Raw genomic sequence first — 21733 nt, forward strand, 5'->3', positions numbered from 1 at the left:
TGCCCTGGATCTGCTTTGCCTAGTATTCTGTGGTATGGCTGATGGCGAACTTCAGTGCACCTCCACCCTAGCCGCCATCAAGCCCTGCCTCCCTGTCACTGTTTTTTTGACAAGTTTTCTATGATGAAAATATGAGGCCTGGAAATCATGCTGACAGTTGGAGCAGTTCATTCTCAATCCTATGCTAGAACCAAAGGCTAATGGCCACATTCTTCTTTTAAAGAGGGTAAGTGAGAAAATAATTTCTAAGCCCAAACCAGTACCTGTCTTCATGACTGCATGAGCCAAGCACCGGTCCCACTTTCTGCCAAACTCTGAATCTGACATGTTCCCCACCCACAGCTCCCGATGAGGTTAATTCTTCTTAAAATGTTTTGTGGAAATTAGCAGTAAAATTATGTAGTCTATTTTTATTTGGGGGGAGGATTTTTTATTACCAATTCAGTCTGTTTACTTGTTATAGTTCTGTTGAAATTTTTATTTCTCGAATCAGTTTACGTAAATCACATGTTTTTAGAAAAATTTCCACTTCATGTCGATTATTTAATATGCTGATATATAATTGCTCATGATATTCTCTTATAGTGCTTTTGATTTCTGCAAGATTATAGTAATGTTCTTACTTTTATTTCTAATTTCAGTTACTTTTTTCTTTGTCAGAGTAGCTAAAGATTTAAATTGTACTGATCTTTTTTGAAAGAACCAACTTTTAATTTTGTGCCTTTTTTGTTGTTTTTTATTCTCTATTTCATTTACCTCCATTTAAATCTTTATTATTTCCTTCCTTTTGCTAGCAATGGGCTTAATTTGCTTTTGTTTTTCTAGTTTCTCAAGGTGCACATTAGATGATTTATTTGGAATTTTGCAAATTAGATGATTTATTATGTAGGTATTTATAGCTATAAATTTACCTGAGTCTGCCTTTGCTGCAGCCCATAAGTTTTGGCATGTTGTAATTTATTTTTTATTCATATCAAAGTATTTTATTATTTCCTTTGTGATTTCTTTCTTTTGCCATTAGCTGTTTAAAAGTGTGTTATTTAATTTCCACATCTTTGTAAAATTTTCAGTTTTCTTTTTGTGACTAATTTCTAGTCTCATGCCCTTGTAGTCAGAGAAGATTGTTGTTGTTGTTGTTGTTGTTGTTATGTGCCATGGAGTTGGTTCCGACCCTTACCCTGTACAGGGTTTCCAAGGCTGTAAATCTTTACGGGAGCAGAAAGCCTCATCTTTCTCCCACACAACAGCTGGCAGTTTCGAACTGCTGACCTTGTGGTTCACAGCCCAATTCGTAACCACTACGCTATCAGAGCTCCTTGCCATAGAAGATAACTGTGTGTTATTTCAACCTTTATTGAAACTTGATTTGTTGCCTAACATAGGCTATCCTGGGGAATGATTTATGTGCACTTAAGAAGAATATGCAATAAAAATATATAAATAAGAACATGTATTATTCTGATTTAATAGGTGCAGTGTTCTATATATTTGTTATATCTATTTAGTTTACAAGGAGCTTTGGTAGCATAATGGTTAAGAGTTGGACTGCTAACCTCAAGGTCAGCAATTCAGAACTACCAGCTGCTCCATGGGAGAAAGATGAGGCTTTCTGCTCCTGCAAAGACTTACAGCCTCAGAAACCCTGTACAGGGTTGCTATGAGTCGGAACTGACTCTACAGCAGTAATCAGTCAATCAGTTGCTTTATAATAATGTTGAAGTCTGATATTTACTTATTCATTCTTGGTTTAAATATTTTGTTATTATAGAATAATTTCTCCCAATCAATATTTGCTTCATATCCTTTGGGGACTCTCTTGTTAGATGCATATATGTATAATTATTATTGAATTATTGTTCTTTTTCATCAATGTATAATGTCCTTTATTATATCATAACAGTTTTATTTAATGATCAATATAGAGTAAACAATTGATAAACTTTAGTTTGCGAAACTGAAGTAAATCCCTCATTGGGGTGCAGTGGAAGATCTCTTAAATAAACTCCCCTAACTAAAGAAGCTCTGGTTGCGTAGTGGTTACGAATCAGGCTGTGAGCCGCAAGGTCAGCAGTTCGAAACTACCAGCTGTTCTCCAGGAGAAAGAGGAGGCTTTCTGCTCCTGTAAAGATTTCCAGCCTCGGAAACCCTGTACAGGGTCGCTATGAGTCAGAACCAACTCCACGGCACATAAAAACAACAACAACAACAACAACAACTAATGTACTGGGTTACTTGGTACTCTTCATTTTTCTAACAAATTTACTGATGATGCTCATGACAAATCAACCACACACTAGTAGGCCTTGTCTGTTTTACCCTCACACTTCTGCTCAAATTAGTTGAGGCAGATGGTTACCAAGAGTCACGTTTTCCTTCCAAACATTTTTTTCTTATTATATTTGCTATTTTAATTAATAATTTGTGTAAACTGGTAAAATACAAATGTGAAAAGAAAAATTGTTGTTTCTATGAAAAGAAATTTGAATGCTTAGGAGTATTCCAGTAAAGGAAAACTGCTTTAAAAAAAATTGCTGTTGGATAGATTTCTGGCAGAATGGCAGACTAGACAGACATGCTACACAGACTTTCTACAAAAAAGATATGAAAAACCAAAGGAAACATATAGATGATAATTTTGGGACCCTGGGATTCATAGGAAAGGATATAGAAGTGGATTGAATACTAACCAGAAGAATAAGCTGAATAGAGTGATGAGACAGGAGACATATGGGTGAACTGTAGGCTGGTCTGACTTAGCACAGCTAACTTGAATTTTTGTGAGCAGTACTGGATCCAGATGTTGACTTAGGGTTCAGATGCACACCAGTGATTGGTGACAATAACTGTGTGAAGCTCTCTTATTCCCCTCGCTCTCCTGGTGATAACAGAGCTGGCCAGCCTCCAGCCTCACACATCCCCTCAGAGCACCTTCTCTGTCTGAGGCCAGAGCCATGCTGTTGTGAGTCAGGTTCCAGGTCTACTATCCCTGGTCTGGAGTCAAATCAACTCTGCCTCCTCAGACCAGCCCTCAACATGCAGGGATTCCCATAAACAGCTACCATGTGCCCAGCTGCCCCTGAGCCTGACAGAATTCCTTTTGGGAACAAATACCCTAACCTCAGCCATCTTTAGGATGCCTCTTTTAGAGCCTGCACACATTACTTCTGGATTAGGTGTCCTGATCATAGATAACACCTAGGCCTATAGGAGCTTCATGTAAGGCAGGGCCTGCCACCCTCTCACCTCTCCCCTGCCCACCCAACCAGAAAGAGACTAGAGGAAGCTGAGACTATGGTCCTAGGCCACTCTTCAGGCCTGGAACAGAACTCCTCCTCATGGCCCAATTTTCAACCAAGCAGTAGATATATAAGGGACAACAACACTAGTGAGATTTGCTCACCATATAATGGTATGCTATTATACCATCAAAGGGCATCATTTACCTGGTGACAAGGTTCAGAGGGGTTGGGAAGGAGGGTGGAATGGAAATAGGAACCACAGGGAGGCAATGGGATAACTGTTGTTGCATGGAAAGGATTGTAATCATCGAGATGAAACAAAGTGTGTGATTTGTTGGCTGTAAAACTGCTTGGTAAACCTTCACTTCATTCACAATGGAAAATTTTAAAAAAGAATGCATAAAAACAAAACCATACCAGCTTCACAAAAACTATTAAAGAGAGCTATTTGGACAAAGAACCAATAACAGCAGACAACAACCTAAGATTAGCACACATGACAATCTCAGTCAGAATTCAACCCAGATGCAGAAGAAGTATCCAAAGTAAAATAAACCTAAAATACTGAAACTAAGGAACTAGTGATATCAATTTATAATGAAGACAATTACAAAGCCAAAAAAGGAAATAGTGTAGTTACAGAACTTCCAAATGGGGAGGCAGTTAAGTAGATTTTACGATAAAACAGACTATTTTAAACTTAAAGAAAAAAAAGAATACATTACAGAGCAGTCTCAAAGAAAATGAATAAACCTTCTCATCAAAATGAAAAAGAGGAAGACCATGAAGATTTAGTAAACACTGAAACAACAGCACAGAAAATTGTGTGAAACAGACAAACCAGCGGCACAACAAGAACAACAATCAGCTAGCAAAATGAAATGTTAAAGAGCAAGAATGAATCTGTGAAACACCAAATAACATGGCTGAAGCTGGAGGACAATATGCTGAGCGAAATGAGTCCATCCCCAAAGGATATATATTGTATCAAACCATTCTTTTAAAAAGTCAAGAAAGTTTTTCGCACTAGGAAAAATATTCTTTGAGGATTACCAGGGATGGGAGAAAAGGAGGAGTAATTTACTGGCTAGAGGGCAGACATCTGTTAAATTGGGCGAAGGAGAAGGCAAAATACCAATAAGAAGGTTGGCAAAAGAATGATAGAAGGCATGAGAAGAAATGAGGATGACAAGAGTTAAAAGCAACAAAGGAAAATACTGCTTTAGACACAATCTTGCAATAATGGTGATGTATGGGTAGATACATGGCTAGACATACAGGCAGAATGGGTGTGGGAGAAGAAAGGGAGTATGTATACCTACAAACATAGAGATTTGACAAAGAATATGTGTATATGGCTGTTTACCCCAACTCATCTGTCCACTCATCATACTGTGGTGACTTGTGTGTTGCTGTAATTCTGGAAGCTATGCCACCAGTATTTTAAATACCAGCAGGGTCACCCATGGTTGATAGGTTTCAGTAGAGCTTCCAGACTAAGTCAGACTAGGAAGGAGATGAACTACTTCTGAGAGGTTAGCCATTGAAAGCCTTATGAATAGCAGTGGAGCACTGAATCATACAGCTATGTGGGGAATGGAAAATTGAAGAGGAATAGAGTCACACTCATTGTCAAAAAGAGGATTTTAAGATCCTCAATACAATGGTGTCTGTGATAGGATAATATCCAGAAGCCTTTAAGGAAGACTAGGACTTCTGGTGTGGCGCTGGACTGCAAACCACAAAGTTGGAAGTTCAAACACATCAGCTGCTCCTCAGAAACCCTCTATAGGGTCACTATTAGTCGAAGTCGACTTAATGGCACGTAACAATAACAATAACAATAAGAAAGATTGGAGTCTTGGTATGGCGCTCAGGATAATGCACTGGATTGCAAGGTCAGTTTGAACTGCAAGGTCGGCGGTTCAAACTCACCAGCCACTGCTTGGGAACCCTATATAGGGTTGCTATGGGTCAGAACTGACTCGATGGTACTTAACAACTACAACAAGGAAGGCCAGTAATAACACAGTTATTCAAAGATATGCACCAACCACTAAAGCCAATGATGATGAAATTGAAGAATTTGCCAACTTCTTCATTCTGAAATTGATCAAACATGCAATCAAGATGCATTGAATATTACTGGTGATTGGGATGCAAAAGTTGGAAACAAAAAGGAAGGGTCAGTATTTGGAAAATATGGCTTTGATGATAGAAACAATGCTGGGGATTTTATGAAACAATTTTGTAAGACCAATGGCATCCATTGCAAATCCCTTTCTTTCCAACAACATAAACAATTACCTGGACCTCACCAGATGGAATAAACAGGAATCAAATTAACTACATCTATGAAAAGAGATGGGGGGGAAGCTCCATATCACCGTCCAAAACAAGGCCAAAAGGGGCAGAATGTGGAACAGACCATCAATTATTCATATGCAAGTTCAGGCTGAAGCTGAAGAAGATTAAAACAAGTCCACAAAAACCAAAATATCACCTTGAATATATCCTACCTGAATTTAGAGACCATCTTAAGAACAGATTTGGTGTATTATACACTAATGATCAAAAACCAGAAGAGCTGTGGGATAACACCAAGAATATCATAGAGGAAGAAAACAAAATGTCATTAAAAAGACAGGTTAGAAAGAAAAGACCAAAATGGAAGTCAGCTGAAACTCTGAAACTTGCATTTAAGTGTAGGGAAGCTAAAGAAGATATATAAAATGAGGAGGTAAAAGCACTGAACAGAAGCTTTCATAAGGCAGCTTGAGAAGACAAAGTATGGTGCTATAATGAAAAATGCAAAGACCTGGAGTTAGAAAACCAAAAGGGAAAAAACATGTTCTGTATTTTTTAAACTGAAGAAAAATTCAAGCCTCAGATTTTAATCCTGAAGAATTCTATGGGCAAAATATTGAATGAACCAGGAAACATTAAAATATGATAGAAGGATTACAGAGTCATTGTACCAAAAAGAGGTAGCATATGATTAAGAACTAATGGTATTGAGGAAAGAGGTCCAAGCTGCACTGAAGGCATTGGGGAAAAACAAGGCTCCGGGAATTGACTGAATCTGAAACTGTTTTAGTTAAATTTCCATTTAATGTCTCTCTTTTTGTTGTTAAGTGCTGTCGAGTTGGTTCCGACTCCTAGCGACCCTATGCATTTCCAAGGAGCAGCTGATGAGCTTCAACCACCAACCTTGTGATTCAAACCAACTTTGCAGTCCAGTGCATTAATTAACACACAGTGCCACACCAGGGCTCCTCTCTCTCTCGTTATATATATACACACATGCATGCATACATGTACAAACACAGACACAATTTTTATTATTATAATTCCTGGCTGTAACTAAGAACTATCAATGCAGTGGTGCCATATAAAATGACTTCTATCATATTTACAAATAATGAAAAAAGTTTTAACTTCCTGGGAATAAGGAACCCCCAAACACTGACAAGCCATTAGGAGTTAAAGGAAAGAAAGTCAGAACTTGACACATCCACAGCATTCATGAGATTTTCAGATGGAGACTCCTGCCTGGTAGGTCTGAACTCACTGTGCTGTGTATAAGCCAAGTCAGTCTTTGCTGGGAGGCACTTTGGATCTAAGGCCCTGAGGGAAAGGAGAGGTGAGATACTTACTTTTCCATTTCATGAAAGAAATTTATGTCATTCATCAAAAAGTTTACGGTGACAATCTTGTGGCCAAAGATACGGCGCTTTACAAGTGTTCCTTCTTCACTCTCATGGTCTGTGTTCCGGATGTTAGGAAGGACTGTGCCTGGACGTCCTGGTGGGTTTACTGGTACAGTGAAGTCTGAGTGAGAAAGAGAATGGAATTAAACTGACTTCTCAATCCACTCTTAAATCCGGAGTCTTCAATTTGGGCACAACTGAAATGGAAAGAAAAAAATACAAATACAAAATTATGGACCATCTTTGGGTCTTTTGAAACTGTCATACTTTACCATTAGGCTCAACTTTTTCTTCAGATTTGATGAACTAATAAAAAAGTCATCTTCCAAGATGCTATGACAACATATGTATTTTTAAAAAATCATTATTATATGTTTGTCACACTGTGGTGGCTCGCGTGTTGCTGTGATGTTGGAAACTATCCCACTGGTATTTTAAATGCCAGCAGAGTCACCCATGGTGGACGGTTTGGTGTGGTGCTGCGGGTTAATACGCTAGACTGCAAGGTTGATGCCAGCCGCTCCTCAGAAACCCTATACAGGGTCTCTATGAGTCAGAACCAACTCAATGGCTCTTAACAACAGCAACAACAACAATCTTTGAAAAAGTGTTGAAATATCCTAGATGAGGAGGAGACAGTCTTTTTGACAAATGGTGTTGCCAAACCTTGTTATCCATTTGCAGAAAAATGAAACAGGACCGTATCTCATGTGATCACCACTTGTTTGTCAGTTGATTGTACTGTGTTGTCTTGCATGTTGCTGTGATACTGGAAGTTATTTCACCAATACTTTGAATTCTGGCAGGGTCACCCATGGTGGACAGGTTTCAACTGAACTTCCAGACTAATATACAGACCCGGCAGAAAGGAAGGCAGACTACTTCTGAATTATTAGCCACTGAAAACCTTATGAATAGTGATGAAACACTGTCAGGTAGCACCATAATATTGAATACTGAAACACAAGAAATAATTCCAGAATATTGACAGATAGAGTACTGGAAAATGAACATCTCAGGTTAGAAGGCACTCAGAATACAGCAGGGGACGAGCTACTTCCTAAAAGTTGACCATGATGATGCAAATGAAGTAAAGTTTTTAGGACATGCTGGTGGGACACAACTACAAATGAAGAGAAACAGCTGTACACATCCATTAATAACTGAAACATGGAATGTATGAAGTATGAATCTAGGAAAATTGGAAGTTGTCAAGAATGAAGCAGAACACATAAATATCAATATCCTAGGCAATGGTGAGCAGAAATGGACTGGTATTGGTCATTTTGAATCTAACAATTCCATGGTTTACTATGCCTGGAATGACAAACTGAAGAGGAATGGAGTCACATTCATCATCAAAAAGAACATTTCAAGATCTGTTTTGAAGTATAATGCTGTCTGTGATAGGATACTATCCATACGCCTACAAGGAAGACTAGCTAATACCACTATCATTCAAATTAATGCACCGACCACTAAAGCCAGAGATGATAAAGTTAGACAATTCTACCAACTTCTTCACTATGAAATTGATCAAACATGCAATCAAGATATATTGATAATTACTGGTGATTGGAAGGCAAAGGTTTTAAACCAAGAAGAAAGATCAGTAGTTGGAAAATATGACCTTGGTGATAGAAATGATGTTGGAGATCACAGGATAAAATTTTGCAAGACCAATGACTTCTTCATTGCAAATGCCTTTTTTAAAACAACATAAAAAGGCGACTATACATGCAGACTTCACCACATAGAATACACAGAAATCAAACTGACTACATCTGTGGAAAGCCATATCAGCAGCCAAAACAAGGCCAGGGGCAGACTGTGGAACAGACCATCAATTGTTCATATACAAGTTCAGGCTGAAGCTCAAGAAAATTAAAACAAGTCCATAAGAAACAAAATATGAGCTTGAACATATCCTACCTGAATTTAGAGATCATCTCAATAACAGATTTGATGTATTAGATACTAATGATCGAAAACCAGAAGAGTTGTGGGATGACATCAAGAACATCATACAACAAAAGAAAACAAAAGGTCATTAAAAAGATAGAAAAGAAAGAAAAGACCAAAATTGGATGTCAGAAGAGGCTCTGAAACTTGTTCTCCAGTGTAGAGATGTCAAAACAAATGGAAGAAATAAGGACGTAGAAGGCAATATGCAGTGAGAAGCAAGTCAGCAAAAATGATGGAGGTAAAGAAGACATAGAAGTGTGCAAGAGTTAAAGGCAACACAGGTAAATACTGTTATATTCACAATCCTACAATCATGGTGACCTAAGAGTAATGCATGGAGAGACATGCAAACTGAATAGAAGCAGGAGGGAGAGTGGAAGCACACCAACACATTTATATATAGGTTTGACAGAGGGTATTTGTACACGTGTATTTACCTTTGCTGCAAATATATTTGTGAATGTAGTGGAACATACAGGGAACAAAACTATGATAATGTCTTTGGTATAACCAAACACCTTGAGGGAATGAGTTGCTGGGTTTGGGAGCTCAGGACCATAGCCTCAAGGAACATGAAGGTCAATTGGCATAATATAGTCCACAAAGACAAGGCATAATATAGTCCATGAAGACAATGTTCTACATCTTACTTTGGTGAATAGCGACTAGGGTCTTAAAAGCTCATGAGTGGTCATCTAAGGTACAACTATTGAACTCTCCCTGTCAAGAAAAAAGAAGGTTGATGAAAATTGAAGATTCATGGAAATCTTTCAATCGACTAATGAACCATGGGAACATCAGTTACCATGACTCTGAGACCAAAAAACTAGATAATGCCTGGCTACCACTATCTACTGCTCTGAAAGGGATCACATTAGAATGTCTTGGATTGAGTGTGGTGACATCATGAATTATTTAATGTCTCTTCTAGCTTTAATCTTTTTTTTTATTTACACCAAAGGACTCTCTTCCTGATGGGTCTGAGTAAGAGAAGGTAGAAGAAGATCCTGTTTGGATGATAAGATTCATTGTGATTGTAAAAACTTGGAACTCATAGTATAAAACGAACCTTCTCAGAAGCAGGAGCAAGGTATCACTACCATCCAAGAAGAAATATCCAAGATTGGAGTGTGTCCTTTGAACTCTGAGATTCCCGAGCATTGACGCTCCTTGACCCAGGGACAGAGAGCTGTGACATTGTAAGAATGGCAGAGGAGAAGTAGCGGCAGAACCAAGAGCCAGAGCACAAGACAGAGCAGTGGGATTCCCAACGCACAGAACAAGTAAAATGGAGTGCTTTGGGGCAGGAGGCATGCTTACAGAGTGGGGTGTCTCCATGCACTTAAATGGGGGAGCTAGGTTTGATGACCACAGAGCTAGAGTCAGGTGCCTTCAACCTGAGGCTCATGGAGAGCAATGTGTTCTGTGGGCATTTATCAGCAACTTTGTAACATTGAACAGACAGAGAGAGGCCTGCCTGTGAGCACAGCTGAGGAGAGCCTGTCCTGACTAAAACAATTATGCTCTGAGCATTTCTGACCCTAAATTGAAACATGTTAACTTCCCTAATAAGCCACATAACTGGGAGTATAGTATCTGAGTTCTCTGTGGACATAGTAATGAACAATTGGACCTAGCAGATGAGTTGAGAATATTGTTGGAGGCATGGTTGGTGCCATTTGTTTGCAGTGGGAAACCAATTAGGGATAAAACTACAAATCTTTTAAAAAGACCAGACTTACTGATTGAATAGAGACTGGTGGAATGCCTGAGACCATGGACCTTAGTCACCCCTAAGGTCACCCCTCAGGTCTGGAACTAAAACCATCTCCATGACTTAATTTTCAGCCAAACAATAAATAGCTCTATAAGGGGATCAGACTTCTGGTGAGGTGCTGTAGGGTAAGCACAGGACTGCAAGGTCGGTTTGAACCACAAGGTTGGCAGTTCAAACTCACCAGTTGCTTCTAAGAAACCCTTTACTAGGTTGCTATGAGTTGGAATCAGCTTGAAGGCACATTAACAACAGTAATAGGGGAACAACAACACTAGGGAGTTACACACACCTTAGAATAATCAACGATTTAAGATAAAAAAGGCAGCATTTACCCAAGGGCAAAGTTCAAAAGGGTTAGGAAAGATAGAGGAATTGAAAGAAGACACACAGGAAGAAAGTGGGACAAGTGATGTTACATTGTGAGGATTGCATTTAATGAGATGAAACAAAATGTGTGTGAGTTATTGAATGGAAAGTTTATCTGCTTTGTGAACCTTCACTCAATCCATAAAAAAAAAAAAAAAAAGTAAGGTTAGGATCTTTGGGATACCTGATTAATAAAGCCTCTTCATAAATATGAGGGGAATACTTTGGGATCAATAAAAGGTGGCTTTATTGTAAACAAACCAATTGCCCAGGATTCCATACGAACTCAGGGCCACCCTATGTATATCAGAGCAGAACTGTGTTACACAGAGTTTTCAGTGGTAGATTTTTCATTGGTTTTCTAGGTCATGCTCTTTAGGTACCTCTGGGTGGACTCGAACTTCCAGCCCTTCACTTAGTAGCCTCATGCATTAATTGTTGCACAACTTCTTATGAAATATTTGACTGCTAACCGAGAGGTTCAAGGTTCGAATCTACCAGAGGTGTCTCAGAAGAAAAGCCTGGTTACCTAAGTCTGAAAATTCAGCCCTTGAAAACCCTTTGGAGTATAGTCTACATGAGTTGCTGTGAGTTGGAATCGACTCAACAATAAATTTTTTTTTTAAATAAAAACAAAAAAAAAATTTAAAAACTTTTTTTTTAAAGGCCAAATTAAACAATATAAGGAAATAATTTTGCAAATTGAAGACTTCAGTAGTGCTTTGGACTAAGTAAGCATATTCTTCCTTGCTGGCTCCTTAAGCAGAAACTGAGCTTGCATCCTTTCTCAGCAGGCCTGTGGTAGACTCAGGGTCTGATATTCTTGCTAGACCTCAGGCTGATACAAGCATGACACCCAAGCAAGAAAGTCTGCAAGTTCATATCTGGGATAAGATAACAACACGGAAGGGGAGTAAAGAGTGAAGTCACTTACTTTCCTTGTTATTGTGCAGTTCTAGTTGAAAATAGTCTTGAAATTCCTGGCGCTTAATGGGATCTGACATATATCTGCGGTACTTGCAAAAGCTCTTGATAAAGCTGATCATTTTCAGCCAGCCCTTCTTCTGGAGAAGGAGAGAGAGGGAAGGCATTTATTAGATATTGCTGTTCCTGAAAGCGTACTGTGTACCAGAAGCTTGGCATTCAGTATATTTATTCCTCACAATCCCTTTATAAGGGATTAATTTTCACAGGGAACTAAGGTCAGACAGTTTGTATAACCTGCCCAAGATTAAACAACTGGTAGATGAAAGCTCTGACATCAGCCTGATATGGCTGGGGCAGTTACTCAGATTCCTTCAACCACAGTCTTGAGTGAAGATTTGAGATGTGTTAATGGGCAGAGTGTGAGCATTACAAACAGGAAGTAAAGAGATAAAAGTAAGTCACAAGAAGGGAATAATGGATCAGGCCAACTTTGAAACATTGAAGAAATAAGGAAACCAATAGAACCATTTCTAAGCACTTAAAAGTGTGTGGACATATTCACACACACAATATTATGAATTGAACTGTGCCTCCCACCCCCCCCCACCCCCAAAATATGTGTTATAAATTCTAGCCTCCATTTAGGAATGGCTTGTCGTTATGTTAATTAAGAAGGATTAGTGTAGTGTGTTTTGCATTCATCTCTCTTTTTTTGTGTGTGATTTAAAAGAGATTGAACAAGCAATTCAATAAGCAGAAAGTGGTGAAATAGATGTCAAGCCATTTAGAGGTTTCCAAGGCAGGAAACAAGGCCTGAAGAGGCAAGGACTTGCCCCCAAAGTCAACAGAAAGAAAAAGGCTTCTCTTAAAGCTGGTGCCCTGGATCCGACTTCCAGGTTCCTAAACAGTGAGAAAATAAATTTGCCTTTTAATGTCATCGACTTGTGGTATATCTGTCGCAGCAGCACTAGATAACTAAGACACGCACATACACACTTGCAAAAACATTTTATAAATTTCTCTGTCTATTAATAGATACCCAGCAACCATTTTTCAGTTCATTTACCCATTGAGAAGTTAATATTTAGAGCCAGAAAGAATCTCATTAAGCATCTAGTTCTGTTGAAATACAATCTAAGCATGGCTTTGGAAAACCAGCCGCAGTAGCAAAGCAGAAAAAGCATGGATTTGTGATCAGTAACTTCTGAGTCTAGAAATGTCAGCTTCTCCCTAATAATGTAATTTGGGTCCACTTATTTAACCTCTGTTAAAATGTCTCCATAGTCTTCAGCACTGTGGTGAGAGTTAGTTATTATACATGAGGGTAAGTTAAAAATATATATATACTTATTGTTAGTAGGATTCCAAATCATATATGCATGAGTTTTCCTAAACAAAATGTGTTTAAACATGTCTCTGATATCAGTGGATGGCTGCAGACAAGTTCCCACAATAATACACATGTGTCAGTCTGCTTAGAGTCCTTCTTAAAAACAAAAATCCAACAAAAAATGTCTTTTGAGGGGATCTGTTGAGCCAATTAATTTCAAAGCAGAGAGGTCAGTTCAGAAGGTTATAGTGACTGTTGTTTGGGATTCCCAAAGGGTCATCTTGATAGATAATCTTGAAAGACACGGACAGTCACAGGAGCTTTTTAGAAAGAAGTTTTAAGAAAATGGAAAACTGCATTGGTGAGAAAAAGTCCAGGAGAGTTGTACTGAGGGATTTTTTCATCTCAACAATGCATCTGCTCATTCTTCAAGTGTAGCAAAGGGTATCCTATGGGAATTGTGCTGGGTAGCCTTACCCTATTCACCCTGTAGAACTGATCTTGCCCTTTCGGACTTCTTTTTGTTCCTCAAACTCAAAGATCACTGAAAAGAAACACAATTTGAGTCCCTTGAAGATGCCAAAATGGCCACTTTGACATCGTGTAAATCAAAGTTTGCAGAATCCTTTGGGAGAAGGGCTAGAGAAATGGAAACACCACCTGCAGAAGTGTGTAGACATAGGAGGATATGTTGAGAAACAGTAGTTCCACACTTTGATATTTTTGCTTAATAATTGTTTCTATGATTTTGTAGTAATATATTTTGACTTTCTCTCATATGTAAACTTAAATACAATCCTGGAGCCCTGGTGTGGCATGTAAAATAAACACTGCTGCTAACCACAAGGCCAGCAGTTCACACTCACCAGCTGTTGCTTGGAAACTATACAGGGTCACTAGGAGTTGGAGATGGCTGGACGGCTCTTAACAACAACAGTGCAATACTTGACAAAAAGTAGGCATTTATTTAGCACATGTTGGCATCTCTTCATCTTTTATCCAAAGTCACAGAACAAAAAAAGCACACTTGAAATTAAAATGCAGTGTGCTTGTTTGTAGTCCCTAGGTGGCATAAACATTTAAGTAAGTACTAGATTTACTGGCCGAAAGATTGATGGTTCTACTCCACCTAGAGATGTGGCTCAAAGAAATACCTGGCAACTGACTTCTGCAAGTTCACAGGCTTGAAAACTCTGTGGAGCAGTTCTTCTCAGAATTGATTCAATGGCAACTAACAACAATAACAACATATTCATCACACTTTGACACGGAGTGTGTGGAGGAAACATGGAAGAGGAAGAGGGCCATGTGTTGTCATATTTCTGGAGCAGTGAGTGGATGAATGGCACTATATTCATAGATATTTTGCATAGAGTCAGACAGAGTAGAACTCAAATTTTGATAATAATGACCACTCTACAATACAATGAGCTAGTGATGATTTAAGGGGCATATTGATTTTTCTTTGCTCATACCATGTGAAGAGGTTTTTCTGAATAACATCCCTATCTCCCCTTTCTTCCATTCTTTTCTTCTCCCATGAAAAAAAAAAGGAATAAGCTATATAATTGATAAGTTTGAAATGAGAAAATGTGCTTGCTCAATTCTCAGCCCTTCACATTCTCTCTCTGGGATTAGCTTGTCTGCAGAGGACTTGTGCTCAAGTCTGCCCTTTGTCAGACAGTAAGGGGCTCACTCTGGAAAGGAAGCCTAAATTGTTTAGTTATACCAGTTACTGGGTGGATTGCTGTTTTTGCTGATAGGTGTCATTGACTCAATTCTGACTCATATCTACCCTATTCACACAGGACAAAATAATTGTCCGATTCTGTGCCATACTCACAATTGTTGTTATGATTGAGTCCATTGTTGCTGCCACTGTGTCAATCCATCTTGTTCATTGAACATCCACTTTATCAGTCATCATGATGTCTTTCTCCATGATGTTTCTCCATGAACAACATGTTCAGTGAACCAGAGATAACGTATCGCCATTCTCGATTCTAAGGAGAATTCTGGTTGTACTTCTTCTAGGAGAGACTTGATCATTCTTCTGGCAGTTCTTGGTACTTTCAATATTCTTTTGCCAACAACATAATTCAAATGCATCAATTATTCTATGGTTTTTCTTATCATTGCTCAACTTGCACATGCATATGAGGTGACTGAAAATACCATGGCTTGGATCAGGCACACCTTAGTCCTCAAACTGACATCTTTAGTCTTCATCACTTTCAAGAGGTCTTTTGCAGCAGATTTGTCTAATGAATTATGTTGTTTGATTTCTGAATTGCTGCTTCCATGAGCATTGATTGTGGGTCTAAGCAAAATGAGGTCTTTGACAACTTCAGTCTTTTCTCTGTTTAGCATGATGTTTTTTGGTCCAGTTGTGTCAATTTTCATTTTCTTTACATTGAGGTGTAACCCATATTGAAGACTGTTGTCTCTACTCTTCATTATTAAGTATTTTAAGTCCTTTTCACTTCCAATAAGCAAGGTGGTGTCATTTACATATCTCAGTGTGTTAATGAGTCTTCCTCCACTCCTGATGACATGGTCATCTTCATATAATCTAGCTTATGTGTTCAGCACACAGATTAAATAAGTATAGTGAAAGGCTAAAACTCTGACGTACACCTTACCTGATTTTAAATCATGCAAGTAATATTAATGCTACTGCTGGATGATTTCCTCATTCTATTATGTATGTAAATAATAGATGTATTATTTACATCTATTATTTATGTTTTATACATCTATTATGTATTATTTAGATCTATTATGTAAATAAATCCAATTTTGGTGCACAGAAAGCAATCAAACTCATTTGACCAATCCACGATCTCCAAACTAGGTTTTAGCAGTAATAAAGCTAACACTTTGATCTCCATGTGCCCAACTTCTGGTTCTAATTATGCGTAGAGAAGACTCCCTTAAGAAGGGCAATTCCCTTAAGTCCCCAGTGTAACAATTTAACTGAGCCTCAAATTCTTTCTTTGTGAACTGGAGATTCCAAACCTATCTGAAAATGTAATCATTTTGGTGATGGAATAGGCTAGCAGTGAAAAGTTTTTGTATGGTAGATAACACATACATGCTTTTGTCAGGTGTCATTTTGTCAACTGCAACTCCTGATGCTGCTGTGAATCACAGAATTAAAACTCACTTGCTCAGCCCTACACGATCTTCATGACCATTAGTGTGCTGGATACCATTACTGTGACCACTGTGTATTCTAGTGCCTTTCAACCTAGGGGATTCATCTTCCAGCACTGTATCCAATAATATTCTATTGGGATCTATAGAGTTTGTATTGGCTAATGTTCAGAAGTAGATCACCAGGCTTTTCTTGCTAGTCTGTCTTAGTCTGATAGTTCCACTGAAACCTATCAATCATCGACAGCCTTGCTAGTATTTGAAATACTGGTGCATAGCTTCCAGTGTCATAGCAGTATGGAAGCTACCACCGTATAACAAACTGCCAAATGGTGAGGGTAATGCACAGACAATGGTTTTCAGTTCTCCATATCTTGTTTTCCCTTTCCTCCTCACTGACCTGTGATTCTTGTAGATAATTTACTCCTGTCCTTGAGAGCTTCCTAGGGGAAGCATGCACTTCAGTTTCAACCTCCAGAGAACGCAGTGGGAACTGATCTTGGTAATCTTTAAACCTGCCAGCAGGAGACCAAGAATATCAAAGTGGGCAAAAGTCTGGCAGATGAAAGATACCAGCCAAACCAAAGTGTGGACTTCTATCAGCTTTTGGAAGAATAGAAATGTGAAAAAGGGACCCTGGTAGCACAGTAGTTAAGTGATCAATTGCTAACTGTAAGTCCAGCTGTTCAAACCCACTAAAGTCAGTGGTAGAAAGGTTGGCAGTCTGCTTCCATAAATATTTAAAAAAAAACACAAAAATCAAACCTATTGCCATCGAGCTGAGTCTGACTCATAGCGATCCTATATTACAATAGAGTATCCAAGGCTGTAATGTTTGCAGAAGCAGACTGCCACATCTTTCTCCCATGGAGCAGCTGATGGGTTCAAACTATTCCGTTAGCTTAGGACTTAACCGCTACACCACCATGAACTACTGTGAAGATTTCAGCCTTGGAAACTTTTAGGGGCAGTTCTTTTCTGTCTAAGAGGGTCAATGTGACTTAAAACAACAGCAATATTCTAGAAATATAAAGAGGGATATGGTGAGATACTAAAAGAATACATTTTCCTACTTTGCTAATGTCCACCTCTCCCTCCAGATGAATACTGTGTTGTTCCTTTGGAGGCCAAAAACCAGGACTATATGTGTGTGAGTAGATAGAGAGAAGTCTTCAAGATAAGTTTGGTTTGTTCTTTCTTTGGGAAGTTTTGACAAAGGACTTTGAGAACGGACTCTCCTTGATTCAAGGTGCTTTCAGGAGCCAATGAGCAGAAAGAGGCAGGGCTACCACTGAGCATACTCACCACTTTTCTTCCAGAGATCTTATGACGTAGCCTTGGGCCATGAACAACATGTCAGTACTGACTTTACGCATGTGAGTGATTTCTTTGATAATGGGTGCATTACACTGCAGCATTTCTTCTAAAAAATTGCAAGAGGGGGGAAAAAATCATCCTCTTGTCTACAGTATCTGAACTAGTGTTTTTGTTTGCTAGTTTGCTTTCATCTTAGAATCTCATTGTCTCAGAACCCAATTAGGTTCTGAACACCCCCACCCCACCCTGACTGTGGTTTGATTGAAAATCTCAAAAGCACATTCGAAACATTATATGTGTGTAAGTGTACAAGAGATCTCAAAAAGTTCATGGAGAAATGAAATTAAAAGATATTGGAATTTGTCTAGGAAATTTTGGAAGGCCCCTTTGTATTTGTAAAGCAAATTTTTACATGGTTTATATTTGTATGTCCCCTTTAAGCAAACCTACAGAGTGCTTAAGGAGAAAGACTTTTTTAAAAGACTAATTTCCATAGTTGATTTGAAATTTTCTTTTTAGTGGCAGTTGGAAATAGGGAGCCAGCAGAAGAGTCCAGGATTAAAGTTGAGTTTATGGGGCAGGTGGAGAATTCAAGATTACAAATCAATACTATTAGAGCCATATGATTCTCCAAGTTTTCAGAGGTGGCTGTGTGAAGTAATAAGACTTGAATATGTAACAGAGACAGGATCTGACGCTTCTCTTTTCCTTCTATCCCATTCAAAATGGTATACAAAGCTCAACATCCTGGAATTCAACAAATAAAGATTTCTTACAAATAAAGATTTGCCAATTTTACCTTTGATTTCTATTTGCATAAAATGTATAACCTTATATTGTTTTGCCACAGCAAAAGACAAATTAATAAACACATAAAAATTATTCTTTCTTCCCATCTACTATTAATCTTTACCAAAACAGAAGGCTCTGTTGTCCTGGTGTGGCGGTGTAGCATAAGCACTGAACCGCTAACCCACCAGCTTGTCCTCAAAAATTCTATAAAGGGTCACTACGAATCAGAGCTGACTCAACAGCACTTAATAATAACAGCATTGCCATGTTGGTTGCTGTAGATGTATTTACTTACATAGTAGAGCCATGCTTTCCCCCTCTTCCCTCTAGAATTAATTGGAAGATAAATTTAAAAGGGTCAAATTTACTCTTCCACTTGACACAACTAGAAAACAAGACAAATTTTGGGAAACAAAGATTTTCAAGCAGAAAGTTTTTTTCCAGTGCAAATGTGTTGACAATCCATTGGTTTGACAACACTTCAGCTTTTCTTTGGTATCTAACAGCTTTGTTGATTTGAGGGTCAAAAGACTTGAGTATGAATTCAAGTACCATCAGTTGGACACATTATTTCACTTCTCTATGTCTTACCTTTCTCATCTAGCTATGAAGCTATCTATCCTAACCTTATGAGGTTCTTTTTTGGTTTAAATAAATGTGATGGGAAGAATTGCACACATAAAAATGATCAAAATGGTTTGTTAGTTACATTTTTTTCACAACAATTTTTTTTAAATTAAATGATAAGATACATGTGCAGGTGTTTTTCTTGTGGCCTCTTTTACTTGTGTTACTACTTTGGATTTATTACTGTTGTTGTTCTCAGCTTTCACTGGTCTTTTGAATCTTTATTTCTCAGTTCTGCCCTATGTGGCCTCTGCACTGTTCTGCTCTCTTGTGATGCTCACATAAGACAGTCTCTTTCTTGCACTACTCTCCTAAGGCACCGAGGGAGCAAGGAATGGCAAAGGGGATACATACCAGCAGAGACTCTGCCATGGAAGAAAGTCTTGATGATATTTTCAAGGAGAGGCTTCTGCAACTTTTCATTGGTCTCAATATTGATCTTCTGTACAGCTAACACGAACTGCAATGGGATTTCACCTTTCCTTTCCTTGAGAAACTCCCTGAAGCAGTCTAAGTGTTGTGCATTTAGCAGGACTTCTGTCAGGTTTCTGGCAAACAAAAACACATCATTGTTGGAATGAAAGGGATGGTGACCCTAGATTCTGTACAGATTCAGAAATGGGAAAGGTATCTTCCAGGCTATTGGGCCAATAGCCATAGGTGAAGGGCATAATAGATGAATAGGTTAATTCCCTTGTTTCTTTAGAGATAAGCTTGAACCATTATGAACCCCCCTTCCTAAGCTTGGTCCAGTCACTTGACAACATCAATGGAAGAGCAAGGAGAGAATGTGTTTTAAAGGGGATAATTTTCTTCAAGGGAACTATCTCTTTTACGTTATGGATATAAAACCACTACTCAGTTGTAGTCATTCTCTGAGGCAAAGCCTGGTTGATCTAACAGCTATTGATAAACATTTCTAGATGTCCTCTGCTCATTTTTCCTTTCACTGCTCTTTAGATATATTGTTATTGTTGGATGCTGTAAAGCTAGTTTTTGACTCACAGTTACCTTATATGACAGAGTAGAATTACCCCTAAGAGTTCAGTAGGCTGTACTCTATAGGAGCAGGTTACTGAGCCTGTTCTCCCTCAGAGTCACTGGATGAGTTCAAACTGCCAGCCCTTCAGTTAGGAGCCAAGGCTAAACCACTGTGCCAGCAGGACTCCTCTCCTTAAATATAGGCACTCCTGATGTTGTATCCGCAGTCCTCTCTCTTTCTAATTTATGTCTTTTCCTTGTGTAATCTCTGCCTCTTATGTGGTTCCAATTTTCACTGATACGAGGAAGGCTGGTAAAACTCTTTATCTAGTTCCAAATCTCTACCCTGAGTTCCATGATCAGCACTGGACTGCGAACCAAACAGAAGTTCAAATCCACCAGCTGCTCCTTGAAAATGCTATACAGAGTTGTTATGAGTTAGGACTGACTCGGCAGCCCTTAACAGCAACAACATCTTTAGATCATAGCTGTTATTTACACCTCTCTACACACACCTGCAATTGACCAACTTGTTCTTCCTCATTTATTTACCCTATTTCAGAGAATAGTGTTACCATCAATCTAATTTCTTGAAATAGAAAACCAGAATTTTATGCAATTTTTCCTTTTCCACCTACAACCAACTCACACATCTAAGTGTCATTAATGTTTAATTGATTCTGCCATCTCAATTAAAAAACAAACAACTTTATTAAGGTATAGTAAACACACTTGTTTTAAATGTACAGCATATGAGTTTTAAGCAAATTTATCATGGTGTCCAACCATCACCATAGCCCTGTTTTAGCACATTTTGTGCTGTGGGCTCATGAGCTAGACTGCAAAATCAGTTTGAACCACAAGGTCGCCATTTCAAGCTCACCAGCACCTCCTTGAAAGTCCTATACAGGGTCTCTGTGGGTCAGAACTGACTCACTGGCACTCAACAGCAAATCAGACCCCTTTTGACTGTTTACAGTTAATCATGATTCCCAACTCCATAGTCAGACAACTAATAATTCACTTTCTATTTCCATAGATTTGCCCTTTTTGGACTTTTCATATAAATGGAATTATAAAACATGCAGTCTCTTTTGCCTCACTTATTTCACTTGTTGTTGTTGTTAGGTGCCATCGAGTTAGTACTGACTTATAGCAACCTTCTGCACAGCAGAATGAAACACTGCCTGATCCTGGGCCAACCTCACTAACATTGCCACGCTTGAACCCATTGATGCTGACACTTTGCCAATCCATCTCAAGTGAGGGTCTTCCTCTTTTTCTCTGACCTTCCACCTTACCAAATATGATATTCCTTCTCCAGCGACTGGTCTCTACTGACAATATGTCCAAAGTATGAGAGACAAAGTTTGGCCATCTTGGACTTCAAGGAGCACTCTGGCTGCACTTCTTCCAAACTGATCTATTGGTTCTTTTGGCAGCCCATGGTACTTTCAATATTCTCCTCCAACACCATAACTCAAAAGCATCATTCTTCTACAGTCTCTCTTATTCATTGTCCAGCTTTCACATGCATATGAGGTTA

The 21733-nt window shown here is 38.6% G+C and overlaps 1 protein-coding gene across 1 annotated transcript in view; it reads right to left on the reverse strand.

The window, feature by feature from the left end:
* RGSL1 (regulator of G-protein signaling like 1) overlaps positions 1-21733 on the reverse strand; it is a 98794-nt gene that overhangs the window by 20931 nt on the left and 56130 nt on the right. Inside the window, exons 11-15 of the mRNA XM_006872559.1 lie at positions 19561-19754; positions 17776-17893; positions 16871-16985; positions 11992-12121; positions 6896-7070 (exon numbers count right to left, since the gene is read on the reverse strand). Coding sequence (XP_006872621.1) covers positions 6896-7070; positions 11992-12121; positions 16871-16985; positions 17776-17893; positions 19561-19754 — 732 coding nt within the window. The remainder of the gene's footprint in view (positions 1-6895; positions 7071-11991; positions 12122-16870; positions 16986-17775; positions 17894-19560; positions 19755-21733) is intronic.

Source organism: Chrysochloris asiatica, unplaced genomic scaffold (assembly GCF_000296735.1).
Source record: "Chrysochloris asiatica unplaced genomic scaffold, ChrAsi1.0 scaffold00203, whole genome shotgun sequence".
In the NCBI taxonomy this organism is placed as follows: Eukaryota; Metazoa; Chordata; class Mammalia; order Afrosoricida; family Chrysochloridae; genus Chrysochloris; species Chrysochloris asiatica.